We start from the raw sequence: 13,294 nt of genomic DNA on the forward strand, positions 1-13,294 counted from the left end.
TCTCCAAGCACCGGCCCTAACCCCCACCCTATACCCCTGCCCTGCCTGCAGTCTCCGGCTTACACCCTGGTGTGGACCCGCCTGCACAATGGGAAACTACCAGCCCGAGCCATGGATTTCAACGGCATCCTGACCATTCGCAATGTCCAGCCAAGTGATGCAGGCACCTACGTGTGCACCGGCTCCAACATGTTCGCCATGGACCAGGGCACAGCCACGCTGCATGTGCAAGGTACACTGTTCATGTCCATGCCTGACCCATCCGCTCCCGGCCTTTCCCCATCCCTCCCAAGACTAGCAAACTTCTTCATTCAATGACACTTTCTGAGCATCCACAGTCTGCCAGGTTCTGGCCTAGATTCTAAAGAAACAATGGCGAATAGGAGCTCTGGTCAAATTACATGTTCTAGTAAGGTGACAGTAAGCATGGAAATAAACAAACAACATAATTACACACAGCGATGCATGCTGGGAAAGGAATAAACCATGATGGGAAAGTGAGAAATGAGATGGGAAAAGGGTGAGCTACTCTACATGGAGTGGTCAGGGAGGGCCTCTCTGGGGAGGTGACATCTGAGCTGAGACCTGAAGGAAGGAAACGTTCTCTGCCACTTAAAGAGCTGGCAGAGAATGTTCTTGGCAGAGGAAGCATCATATGCAAAGGCCCTTAAGCAGGAGTATGTTGATGTGTTTGAGGCATGGAAAGGCCAGTGTGGCTGGAGCTATGGCAGGGAGGTGGGTGAGGAACTTGAAGATGTAGGCAGAGGTGAGTGCAGCAGTTCGAGAGGGATCACAGCAGGGAGTTCGAGTTTTATCCTAAAAGTGATAGGGAGCCACAGACAGGAAGTAACAAGATCCTATTGACATTGCAAAAGCTCCCTCTGGCTCCTCTGTGGACAAACAGCCATTAGGGGCTTGAGTGGAAGCACAGAGAGCAGCAAGGAGGCTCTTGCCATGGGTCAGACGACAAGTTCTCCTGACCATGTGTTCTTTCTCCTCCCCCATCAGCCTCGGGCACCCCATCTGCCCCCATTGTCTCTATCCACCCACCACAGCTCACAGTGCAGCCTGGGCAGATGGCCGAGTTCCGCTGCAGTGCCACGGGGAACCCCATGCCCACCCTAGAGTGGACAGGTGAGGCTGTGCCAGCAATGACATCCAGAACGTGGCTCTGCGGATTGTGGGAGGCCAAGGGCAGGATGCTAGTCTGTGGGGCCTGCAACTTCAGGGGGGCCCAGTAATGCCAGTCCCAGTGGGTGCTGACCGTACTTTTCCATGTCAGGGGGCCCTGGTGGCCAGCTCCCTCAGAAGGCACAAATCCATAGGAATATCCTGCGCCTGCCAGCCATTGAGCCCTCGGATCAAGGCCAGTACCTGTGCCAAGCCCACAACGGCGTAGGGCAGCATGTGGCCAGGGCTGTGCTCCACGTGCACGGTGAGAGGACATGGCCGAGGGGGTGGCTGGGAGCATATGGGCAGCACAGAGAAGTTCTCACAGGGCTCTGTCTGCAGGGGGCAATGGGCCTAGGGTCCAGGTGAGCCCAGAGAGAACCCAGGTGCATGAAGGCCGCACTGTCAGGCTGTACTGCAGGGCCGCAGGTGTGCCCAGTGCCACCATCACCTGGAGGAAGGAAGGGGGCAGCCTTCCCCAACAGGTAAGGAAGTCCATCCAGGCCAGGCCCACAGGCTCAGCAAAGTCCCAGCATTTGCCACCTGCCCCTCCCACCTGCACTTCTGGTTCCCTTCATTTCCAAGATGGTAACCTGCTCAGACATCCTCCTGGCAGATAGTAGCTGTCAGCCTCGTGGTTTGCTATCTGGCTCCACCCCCCTTGGTGTCCAGCTCAGCCCTAACGTTGATTGGCTTTGTGCTTGCCTCTACCTTTTATGCCCTTTCCGCCCACCCGTGCCATGCCAGCCTGCCTCAGCCCCTCTGGCGACAGCTCACCCTTCTCACTGTGTGGCAGGCCCGGTCTGAGCACACAGACATCGCCACACTGCTCATCCCGGCCATCACAGCTGCTGACGCCGGCTTCTACCTCTGTGTGGCCACCAGCCCTGCGGGCACTGCGGAGGCCCGGATCCAGGTGATCGTCCTTCCAGGTGCGAGTCCTCTGGGGGATAAAAGAGTGGGGAGGGCAAGCCATGACTCCCTTGAGGCCTACTTACTCCCCTTCTGTCCCCAGCTTCAGGTGCCAGCTCCCTGCCGGTCAGGATTGAGTCCTCATCACCTTCTGTGACTGAAGGGCAGACATTAGATCTCAACTGTGTGGTGGCAGGGCTGGGCCAAGCCCAGGTCACATGGTACAAGCGAGGGGGCAGTCTGCCTCCCCACGCCCAGGTACGAGGGTCCCTGAGCCTGTGGCAGGGGATCTGGGGGTGGTCTTGTACGTGGGGAGGCTTCACGCAGGCCTTGCCCTCTCCACAAGCAGGGGCCAGCCCTTATTTCCCTCCCTCTCCAGCTTCTGGCACAGGATAGCTCACCGGAGCCAGTGAGAGCTTGATGAATGGCTCATTGAGGCTCAAAAGGAATGGTGACCATGGCCCCCTCCCCATCCTTACATACCTCTGTTCCCACCTGGCCCAGATTCACGGCTCCCGGCTACGGCTCTCCCAGGTTTCCTCAGCCGATTCTGGAGAATACGTGTGCCGAGTGAAGAACGGGTCAGGCTCCAAGGAGGCCTCCATCACCATCTCTGTCCTCCATGGCACCCATTCAGGCCCCGGCTACACCCCAGATGAGCCAGGTGGGGCTGGGCAGGGCCCACGCTGGGATCTCTCCACTATTCCCAGGGAAGGTGCCTGTGGCCTCTTCGGGGACATCAGGACAAGAGGGGGCACTAGACAGGCTTTGACTCTCCACTCCCTACTTGAAGAGATGAGGGGACTGAGGTTGGGGATAAGGTTGATCTGGCTTACCTGGGACCCCATCATGAGGGTACTGTTTTCAGAATTCATCAGTAAGCAGCAGAATCTAGGTTAAACACAGAGTTGGGAGTCAGGCTGACCTGAGTTCAAATCCTAGCTCTACCCCTTCTCAGCTTTGAATGGGTTATTTTACCTTTTGGGGCCTCAGCTTCCTTATCTGTGAAATGAGGACAATGCTACTACCATGTGGAGTGAAAACATGGCAAACGTTCTGTAGAAGGGAGTTGTGGCATTAATGTCTGCATCGTCTGGCTTAGCCTGGGCACTAAAGGACTCTGGTTCCCTACAGGCCAGAGCAGCTCATCACAGATCAAGGTGTGGGCAAATGGGCCTTGAACTCTGAGTTGGAGGTAGGGGAGGGAAGAAGGGGTATGGCTGGCCATGCTGAACGGAAGAGCACGGTCCCAGGCCCCGAAAGGTCTCCCATCTGACCCAGCTCCTGTGTGCTCTTCTATGCCTCAGCTCCTGGCGGAGCCCCAGCTCGGGGCAATACCCAGCCTATCCGCATCGAGTCCTCCTCCTCCCACGTGGCTGAAGGGCAGACCCTGGATCTGAACTGCGTGGTGCCTGGGCAGGCCCATGCCCAGGTCACATGGCACAGGCGTGGGGGCAGCCTCCCCACTAGGCACCAGGTACAGAAGCCCCCCAGGGCCAGCTTGCCGGAGGGGTTGCATAGGGCCACTCTGGCCCCTCCCAACCTTCCCTGTTTGCGCTCAGACCCATGGCTCGTTGCTGCGGCTGCACCAAGTATCCCCAGCTGACTCAGGAGAGTACGTGTGCCGCGTAGTCCTTGGCTCTGGGACCCTGGAGGCCTCTGTCCTGGTCACCATCGAGGCCTCCGGCTCCAGCACTGGCTCCATCCCTGGTGAGTGACTACCTATGACAAGGCAAGCTGGAGGAGGCTGAGACCCTTCCAAGGTGCTTAGGTCCTAGGGACTCCTGTTGTGACATGGGGCAGGAGGCCCACGCTGGAGCTGGCCACAGGGCCCAGCCCAGGCAGACTCCGCTTCTCTGAGTAATCCACCATCTTTCCATCAGTCTTCCCTCTGGCGACATCATCCCTCATGTTTCTGCTGCTGCCTCCTCTTCCTCTGTCCCAGCCTCAACTACCCTCATCTCTCCCGCTTCCTCAGTCCTCTCTGCAAAGCTCCACCCCTGTCCCAGCCTTCCCCTCAGGGAGGCTCAGCTGAGGACATCAAGCCCAGGCTACAAAACCCCTGAGGCCTGGCCTCAGAAGACAAAGCTGAGCTGGCTCCAAGGAGCCAGTTCTTTCCATCTCTTCTGAAGGGCATCTACTACCCTCACCCCTGTCCCCACAGCCCCAGGACCTGTCCCACCTGTCAGGATCGAGTCCTCATCCTCCACAGTGGCTGAGGGGCAGACCCTGGATCTGAGCTGTGTGGTGGCAGGACAGCCCCATGCCCAGGTCACGTGGTACAAGCGTGGCGGCAGCCTCCCTGCCCGGCACCAGGTACGTGTTGGTAGAAAGGTGGGAGAGGGCCAGCCAGGCCGTGGACAGTGGGTTGCAGGGTTCCTGGCTCCTGAGCTAAGGGGCTGGCAGTTCCCAGTTCAGAGGAGCGGGGAAAGGGAGGTGCATCTGCTGAGCTCTGGGAAGCCTCTCTCTCACACCCCTGTGCTCATGCTGCCCAGGTCCGTGGCTCCCGCCTCTACATCTTCCAGACATCACCAGCTGATGCTGGCGAGTACGTTTGCCGGGCCAGCAATGGTGTGGAGGCCTCCATCACAGTCACAGTAACTGGGACCCAGGGGGCCAACTTTGCCTACCGTGAGTAGGGCTACCAGGCTGGGCTGGGACGGAGAAAGGGAATAGTGGGGAAGAACTGGAGTGACCTAGTGACTGTCTTCTTGCCCAGCTCCTGGTGGCACCCAGCCCATCCGCATCGAGTCTTCCTCCTCTCACGTGGCTGAAGGGCAGACCCTGGATCTGAACTGCGTGGTGCCTGGGCAGGCCCATGCCCAGGTCACGTGGCATAAGCGTGGGGGCAGCCTCCCCGCCCGGCACCAGGTACAGGACTGGAGGATAGGTGGACCGAGAAGGGTACAGGAGGGAGACCCTTGGGTGCTGAGGTCAGAGATGGGGAATGCTGGAGGTTCCTCTGAGATGAGAAGGCTTGGACCCCATTGACCATTAGCTATCATTTTTACTGTATCTTATAGAATTTAGGATGCCATTGATTGTAAAGTGCACCATTATTTTATGTGCCTCTAAGAGAGAAAAAGCTGCTATTTGCAATTGTAAGATTATTTATCGTAAGAAGCATCTGGACTTCAGAAACATTAAAAGGTGTGTCACCATGGATACAGTATTAGTGTCTGCCCAGTTCACCATGGAGCCTCCTAGCCACCCCCAACTCCTGGAATGAGACCCCATCTTCCACACCCATAAACAGGACAGAGCTTGTGCTGAGGCCTCGGGGGTCAGAGAGTGAGGCAGGTTTGCAGGTTATAGGTACAAGAGTCCTGTAGTCCCCTCTGACCTCACCTCCATTCCGGCCAGACCCACGGCTCATTGCTGAGACTACACCAGGTGTCCCCAGTCGACTCGGGCGAGTACGTGTGCCGCGTAGTGGGTGGCTCCGTTCCCTTGGAGGCCTCCGTCCTGGTCACCATTGAGCCTGTAGGCTCTGTGCCTGGTGAGTGACACTGAGGGGAGGGGAGGGCAGGGCTGGGGGCCCCACCGGAGGAGGCTCCCCACTCCAGCAATGGGAGGATCCCATGAGACCAATAGCCTCTACCGTCACTCATTCACCCATCCTGCTCTCCTCCCAGCTGGGGGTTGACTCTCTGCCATCTGTCCTCAGCACTGGGGGTTACCCTCCCAATCCGGATTGAGTCGTCCTCCTCACACGTGGCTGAAGGGCAGACCCTGGATTTGAACTGCCTGGTTACTGGGCAGGCCCACGCCCAGGTCACGTGGCACAAGCGCGGGGGCAGCCTCCCCGCCCGGCACCAGGTAGGAAGCAGGGAGCTAATGCGGGGTTGCGGGGGCTGAAGGATCCTCGTTACTACAAAATAAGGAGCATATGCTTTGAATTCATGCATATTCGAGTTCAGATGCTACTCCCTGCCTCTGGCCTGCTGCGTGACTTTAGGCCAGCCATTTGACCTTTCCTGATCTTCAGTGTCCTCGTCTGTCAAATGTGCTCATGCTGCCCACTTCACCTGCCCACTTCACCTGCCCTAGCACATCAACAAATGCTGGTCCCCTATGGTCCCACTTCTTTCTGCTTAACCCAGTCTCGACACCGAGACAGGAGAATTGAAGGGTCACGAATGGTGGTCCGCCCTGGAACAGCTTTCTTCAAGCTCCAGCAGGGGGGATCAGGCTGCGAGGGGCCAGGGAATGGGGCAGGAGTCTGGCTGTGAGCCCCAGTGCCCAGCCCTGAGCCTGCTGCCCTCCTGCCCCTCCCAGGTACATGGCTCAAGGCTGCGGCTGTCCCAGGTGACTCCAGCTGACTCTGGAGAGTATGTGTGCCGTGTGGGCAGCAGCTCAGGCACTCAGGAAGCCTCAGTCCTCGTCACCATCCAGCAGCACCCCGGCCCCTCCCACTGTGAGTGTCTCAGGTGTCATAGCAAATGGCAGGGGGCAGCTATGGCCTCTCCACCCTCAGCGGCTCCCACACCTTGCCTCCCGTCTCGCCCTCCCAGCCCAGAGTGTGGTGTACCCCGTCCGCATCGAGTCCTCCTCAGCCTCCCTGGCCAATGGACATACCCTGGACCTCAACTGCATAGTGGTCAGCCAAGCCCCCCACACCATCACCTGGTATAAGCGTGGAAGCAGCCTACCCAGCCGACACCAGGTACCAGCCAGCACATAGGGGGGACAAAAGCTGGATGTACTGGCCCCGACAGGAATCAAGAGGCACTCTCAGCACCTCTTCTGTGCTCATTCAGTCATTCAACAAACATTGAATGTTATCGTACATGGGCTCTGGACCATTTTTGAGGATACAGAGATAAGTCCCTCCAACCTCAGTTGAATCCTATATTTTAACACAACAGTTTATGATTCAGTCATTCACTCCATTTCCCCGAGAACCTGCTCCAGGCCAAGTCCTGCGCCTGGCGCTAAGTATCCTAAATGGAATGAGCAGGTGCCTGCTCTCAGGAAGCTCACGGGCTAGAGGGTGAGGCATACATGCCACCCGACAACGGTGTAATAGGAGCCATAGCAGGGTACTGTGAAGTTGCTGTACCCTGGGGAGAGCTGCAGCAGGCTTTCTGCAGGGCTCATGGGTGAGAATAGTTCAAAGGCTAGAGGCGCTGTCCACCCCAGTCCGAAGCCTCAAGAAGGCCACTGAGGGAGTTCTGAAGGAGGCCAGGGCAGGCGTCGGCCCCAAGCAAGGCAGGGAGGCTCCTAGAGTCCAGCGGCAGCTGCAGTGCCTGAGACATGGAGGTGCTGCCCCCACCTACTGATCCCTTCTCCCCCTCAGATCGTGGGCTCCCGGCTACGGATCCCCCAGGTGACGCCAGCGGACTCGGGCGAGTACGTGTGTCATGTCAGTAATGGTGTCGGGTCCCAGGAGACCTCGCTCATTGTCACCATCCAGGGCAGCGGCTCCTCCCACGGTGAGAGCTCATGAGGCCGGGTGTCCAGGAAGTGGGTGCAGGGGGATGCACAGAGGTCCCTGGCACCGTCATTGTTGTCTGACTCTAGCTACATCTGACCCTCTTTGTCCCCAGTGCCCAGTGTCTCCCCACCAATCAAAATCGAGTCCTCATCCCCTGCAGTGGTCGAAGGGCAGACCTTGGATCTGAACTGTGTGGTCGCTGGGCAGCCCCAGGCCACCATCACGTGGTACAAGCGTGGGGGCAGCCTTCCCACCCGACACCAGGTACAGAGTGGAGCTTAGCAGTGGGATGGGACCTTTGCCTCCTGGGGTGGGCAGATCAGGGACAGCTCCATGGACAAAGAACCCGAAGCATTAGCTGGCAGTCCCAAGGCTGTCCTCCCTCCCACCCTGGGTGGATAGTGGGCAGCCTCAGTGGGTCTTACGAGGGAGGCTTGGGAGGAGGCCTGACCCAGCCAGTAACTCCTTGGCCCCTCAACTCCCTCTCCCCCTCCTTCCCCATCCTGCCCCCCAGGCCCATGGCTCCCACCTGAGGCTGTACCAGATGTCCGTGGCCGACTCCGGTGAGTACGTGTGCCGAGCAAACAACAACATCGATGCCCGGGAGGCTTCCATCGTGGTCTCGGTCTCCCCCAACGCCGGCAGCCCCTCCGGTGAGTCTGATGAAGGCCCTGGAAGGGACCAGGAGTGTCCAATACCAAGGCCACTAGCCACATGTGGAAATTAAATTAGTTAAAATTTAAAATTCGCGTCTTCGTATTTCAAGTACTCAATGGCCACATGCAGTTAGTGGCCACTGTATTGGACAGTGCAGATAGAACACTTCTGTCATCGCAGAAAGCTTATGAATTTTGTGAGGACTAAATGAGTTAATACACAGAAAGTGCTTAAAATAGTGCCTGGCTCACCATAAGTGCTCAACAAGTGTTAACTATTATTACCTTGGGGGTGGGGGCTTCTATGGCTTAGGAGTCCTCCAACCTAATTGTTCTCAAGTCTGATGATGGCCAAAGACCCGACTCGATGTTTCTGTGCCCCCAGTCCCTGGCAGTGCTGTGCCCATCAGAATTGAGTCATCATCTTCAGATGTGGCCGAGGGGCAGACCTTGGATCTGAACTGCGTGGTCCCTGGACAGGCCCACGCCCAAGTCACGTGGCACAAGCGTGGGGGTAGCCTCCCTGCTAACCACCAGGTATGGGAGTTTGGGGACAGGAAGTAATGGGAGGGCTGCTGGATGTGGAGGCCCTAACTGGAGGCCTGTCCCCCAAGCTCTGTCCAGGAAGGCCTAAGAGCCCCCGTAGGGTGCAGTACCTGCCCAGGTTAGAGTTTAGTCCCTACTCCAGGCCTTCAAGGATTCTGATTGCCCTGTTTGCTCCTCTGTCTCCCTGTCTGGTCCCCACTTAGACCCACGGCTCACGGCTTCGGCTGCACCAGGTGTCCCCAGCTGACTCGGGCGAGTACGTGTGCCGTGTGGTGAGCAGCTCTGGCCCCCTGGAGGCCTCGGTCCTGGTCGCCATCGAGGCCTCTGGCTCTAGTGCTATTCCTGTCCCTGGTAAGGGTCCCTGCAATGGGGCTGGGAGGTTGGACGAGGGAGGAAGGGAGGGGCCCAGCAGGTCGCATGGAGTGCAGCTCTAGGGCCGACAGCACAGACTTGGGAGTCTGGCATATGTGGGCTTGAGTCCCAGCTCCTCTGTCCACACTTTGAGGTGTGACACAAGGGACTTCTCTCTGCGTTTCACGTTCCTCATCTGTAAAGTGGGGACGATCGAGCTCTTGCAACAATTACCTGAGTTCCTTAAAGGCTGGAACTGCACATCTAGGCGTATGTGAGGGTGACTTTTAGGTGGTGTCCTGATAAACATCTTTTATATTAGAGGTGGTATATTAGGGAAAAAATAGCAACACATTACACCTGCCATGGTTTCACGGAAATCATTGCCTATAATGAGGCTAAGTATTTCAGGTTTTTTGTTTTTTTAAGTAAATAAGTCAAAAGGAAAATATAATGATCAGCACACGGCCATGGCAGACACATGAGAGCAATACATGAGGTGCTAATAAACACGATACAGCACTTACTAGGTGCTGGGCCCTGTTATGTTTTCACATATTAACCCATTTCATCCTCACAATAATGCTTGGAGGTAGGTATGAGTGTGCTCTCAAGGTTTTTTTTTTAAGTAAATAAGTCAGAAGGAAAATATAATGATCAGCACACGGCCATGGCAGACACATGAGAGCAATACATGAGGTGCTAATAAACACGATACAGCACTTACTAGGTGCTGGGCCCTGTTATGTTTTCACATATTAACCCATTTCATCCTCACAATAATGCTTGGAGGTAGGTATGAGTGTGCTCTCCATTTTACAGATGGGGAAACAGATAGAGAGGTGAAGTAGCTTTCTAAACGTCACACAACTAATAAATGGCAGAGCTGGGTTTTGAACCCTGGAAGTGTGGCCCCAAAGTCTGGGTTCTTAGCGACGCACTGCTACTCGAGTTTCAGTAATCTGTGTGGAGGTGCCTGGCCCTGAGTCCTGGCTACCAGTGGTACTCGGAGCACAGGAGGAGATGGTGGGGCCAGCATCTGGAGTGGGGCTGGAAGGATGAGGCACCTCTATCCCCTAGACTAGCCCAGCTGCTCCAGGCCTCGGGATAGGAACGGGGAATCCAAGCCACCTTCCCATAGTCCCTGGTCAGAACATCTGGGCACGCAGGAGTGGGGCTGAGGGCACAGAGGTGAGGGTCCCAGCTCCCTGACCTCTTCCTGTGCCCCAGCCCCAGGCAGAGTCTCACCCATTCGCATCGAGACCTCCTCCTCCCACGTGGCTGAAGGGCAGACTCTGGATCTGAATTGTGTGGTGCCTGGGCAGGCCCACGCCCAGATCACGTGGCACAGGCGCGGGGCCAGCCTTCCCGCCCGGCACCAGGTATGGGGGCTGGAGAAAGCAGGATGTGGACACTTCCCACCCCACCCCCGCCCAGGCAGTGCTGCAGAAATCCAGCCCAGGAGGGAGGGTGGCCCCAATATGCAGAGCTTCGGGGAAATTGCAGCAGGAGAATACTGGGAGTCAAGAGGTCAACAACAGGCCGGGTACAGCAGGGCTACCGCTGGCTCCCCAGCACCTTGGTGCAAATTAAAAAAGGACACCTCTTACTCAAGACACTGGATTTCCTCCTACCAGAACAAATGTCTCAATAAACATACTCCACAATGTCTGATGTCACAGGGGGCTGCCTTTGACAAAATGTGGCCTATATAACTGTACAGGACAGTCCTGGGATACAGGCACCAGAGGGCTAGGGCATCTTAAGGCCTTGGCCTCTGGCGCCCAGCTCACTCTCCCCACTCTTACTCCAACTTTGACCAGGTCCATGGTCCCCTGCTGAGGCTGAACCAGGTGTCCCCAGCTGACTCTGGCGAGTACTCATGTCAAGTGACAGGCAGCTCAGGCACCCTGGAGGCTTCTGTCCTGGTCACAATTGAGGCCTCCAACCCAGACCCCATTCCTGGTGAGTGATGGCAGCCATGGGCGATGCTGGGGCATAGGCTTGGGGGGCCCTTTCTGGCCTTGCTCCTCTCTGCTTTCCCAGTGGGGTTCCAGCTCTCAGTTCCATGAAGGCCCTCCAGCCCCTCCCTCCACCCACTGGAGACCAGTGCCGGGTCTCATCATGGCATCTTGACCCCCAGGGAATGAAGACCCTTCTTTAGGTCAATGGCGCTCAGCCACGTCAATCACTCTCAAGCCACTGCACCTCCAGGAGAATCAGTTGGCATTCACTGCCACCGCCTTAGGTTCCTGCCTTCACCCCCGAGAGCCGTGCCTTTCTCACTCACTTGTTGTACCCACAGCCCCAGGACTGGCCCAGCCCATCTACATTGAAGCCTCCTCGTCCCATGTGGCTGAAGGGCAGACCTTGGACCTGAACTGCGTGGTGCCTGGGCAAGCCCACGCCCAGGTCACATGGTACAAGCGTGGGGGCAGCCTCCCTGCCCGGCATCAGGTATAAGGGCCAGGGTGGGGCAGTCCCAGGGCAGGCAAGGTTTGACCTGCAGTTGCCTTCTACACCCCAAACCTCATGCAAACCCTGGCCTGCTTGGGGGCCCCAGGAGAGAAAATACTTTTTGCAGGGAAGAGCCCACCAGCCTGGGAGTGGAGACCCCTGGGTCTTTGTCCTGGCTCTGCTACTGAATCATTTCCTGAGCCACTTTCCTCTGTAAAGTGGGCGGGTTGGATGTGTAGGAGTCTGTAAATGAAGCTCATCCACACCAGCTGAAGTCTTGAGCTCCTGAGACCCAAGGGAGAACTTTTGGGCACTGACATAGCTGGGCTTAGGGATTTGTCCTGTCCAAATACTTTGGCCTGACGGCTGTCCGCTCCTCACTCCAACAGACCCACGGCTCCCAGCTGCGGCTCCACCACGTCTCCCCTGCCGACTCCGGCGAATATGTGTGCCGCGTAGTTACCAGTGCAGGCCCTGAGCAGGAAGCCTCCTTCACAGTCACTGTCCCACCCAGTGCAGGGTCCTCCTACCGTGAGTGTGGCAGATGCCATGGCAGGGGGAGAAGGGGAGACTCGAGCTCAGGTGGGAGGTTGAGCCATCCCAGCCCTGCTGAGCCCAGCCCTCTGCCCACCTCATTCCCCAGGCCTTAGGAGCCCTGTCATCTCCATCGACCCGCCCAGCAGTACCGTGCAGCAAGGCCAAGATGCCAGCTTCAAGTGCCTCATCCATGATGGGGCAGCCCCTGTCAGCCTTGAGTGGAAGACTCGGAACCAAGAACTGGAGGGTGAGCCAGGTGGGGTGGTTGGAGCTGGAGGCAGGTGGGAATGCATAGCAATCACCACTGTGGGTGGCAGAGGCCGAGATGGTACCAAATTCACTGTGTGGTCCTGGATAGAGTCCTTCCCCTCTGGGGCCTCAGTGTCCCCATCTGGACGAGAGGGGTTCGACCCAGGAGTCTCCAAGGACTCTGTCATCTGCCATCTGTGGCCCTGTGAGCTGGACACACACACAGGCTAGAGAGATCAAGAGCATGGAGCAGAGGTGTAGCCACTGGCACCAAGGCATGAGGACACCCTCGCTGACCGTACCCTCCCCAATGTCAACCCCACAGACAACGTCCATATTAGCCCCAACGGCTCCGTCATCACCATCGTGGGCACCCGGCCCAGCAACCATGGTCCCTACCGCTGCGTGGCCTCCAATGCCTACGGTGTGGCCCAGAGTGTCGTGAACCTCAGTGTACATGGTGAGGAGCGTCAACTCCATGGGCTCTGCCTTCCTGTTTCAGCCCCGATTCCAAACTCAGAACCTCCAGGTTTAAGTCCTGCCTCTGGCACTGCCTCCCCCTTGGGCATTCTCCGTCTCTGAGCCTCGGTGTCCACATCGGTGCAGTGAGGAGACTAGTGCCCCCTCGACAGTGACTGAGAAAGGGGCCGCGACAGCGAGCGTGCCCGACAGAGCCCTGCGTATGCATCAACAGTGTCCTTCCTCTGGGCAGGGCCCCCTACGGTGTCTGTGCTCCCCGAGGGCCCTGTGCGGGTGAAAGTGGGAAAGGCTGTCACCCTGGAGTGTGTCAGTGCTGGGGAGCCCCGCTCTTCTGCTCGCTGGACCCGGATCGGCACCCCCACCCACCTGGAGCAGCAGACATTTGGGCTTGTGGACAGCCACACGATGCTGCAGGTAAGGCATGGCTCCCCCAGCCAGGGGCCAGGGCCATTTCATCTCTGGGTCTGAGGCCCAGCAGGGCCCATCCTTGAGCAGATGC

The 13,294-nt window shown here is 57.6% G+C and overlaps 1 protein-coding gene across 1 annotated transcript in view; it reads left to right on the forward strand.

Moving 5' to 3' along the window:
- HSPG2 (heparan sulfate proteoglycan 2) overlaps positions 1 to 13,294 on the forward strand; it is a 53,469-nt gene that overhangs the window by 24,697 nt on the left and 15,478 nt on the right. The window contains exons 33-60 of the mRNA XM_015598855.2: positions 52 to 232; positions 1,009 to 1,134; positions 1,283 to 1,435; positions 1,513 to 1,655; positions 1,967 to 2,102; positions 2,186 to 2,340; positions 2,587 to 2,746; positions 3,390 to 3,559; positions 3,645 to 3,792; positions 4,247 to 4,398; positions 4,578 to 4,713; positions 4,802 to 4,953; positions 5,446 to 5,581; positions 5,750 to 5,901; positions 6,361 to 6,499; positions 6,597 to 6,748; positions 7,382 to 7,517; positions 7,632 to 7,783; positions 8,034 to 8,172; positions 8,561 to 8,712; positions 8,925 to 9,072; positions 10,303 to 10,454; positions 10,896 to 11,037; positions 11,378 to 11,529; positions 11,919 to 12,060; positions 12,173 to 12,313; positions 12,641 to 12,775; positions 13,028 to 13,209. Coding sequence (XP_015454341.1) covers positions 52 to 232; positions 1,009 to 1,134; positions 1,283 to 1,435; positions 1,513 to 1,655; positions 1,967 to 2,102; positions 2,186 to 2,340; positions 2,587 to 2,746; positions 3,390 to 3,559; positions 3,645 to 3,792; positions 4,247 to 4,398; positions 4,578 to 4,713; positions 4,802 to 4,953; positions 5,446 to 5,581; positions 5,750 to 5,901; positions 6,361 to 6,499; positions 6,597 to 6,748; positions 7,382 to 7,517; positions 7,632 to 7,783; positions 8,034 to 8,172; positions 8,561 to 8,712; positions 8,925 to 9,072; positions 10,303 to 10,454; positions 10,896 to 11,037; positions 11,378 to 11,529; positions 11,919 to 12,060; positions 12,173 to 12,313; positions 12,641 to 12,775; positions 13,028 to 13,209 — 4,164 coding nt within the window. The remainder of the gene's footprint in view (positions 1 to 51; positions 233 to 1,008; positions 1,135 to 1,282; positions 1,436 to 1,512; positions 1,656 to 1,966; positions 2,103 to 2,185; positions 2,341 to 2,586; positions 2,747 to 3,389; positions 3,560 to 3,644; positions 3,793 to 4,246; positions 4,399 to 4,577; positions 4,714 to 4,801; positions 4,954 to 5,445; positions 5,582 to 5,749; positions 5,902 to 6,360; positions 6,500 to 6,596; positions 6,749 to 7,381; positions 7,518 to 7,631; positions 7,784 to 8,033; positions 8,173 to 8,560; positions 8,713 to 8,924; positions 9,073 to 10,302; positions 10,455 to 10,895; positions 11,038 to 11,377; positions 11,530 to 11,918; positions 12,061 to 12,172; positions 12,314 to 12,640; positions 12,776 to 13,027; positions 13,210 to 13,294) is intronic.

Source organism: Pteropus alecto, unplaced genomic scaffold (genome assembly GCF_000325575.1).
Source record: "Pteropus alecto unplaced genomic scaffold, ASM32557v1 scaffold39, whole genome shotgun sequence".
Lineage (NCBI taxonomy): Eukaryota > Metazoa > Chordata > Mammalia > Chiroptera > Pteropodidae > Pteropus > Pteropus alecto.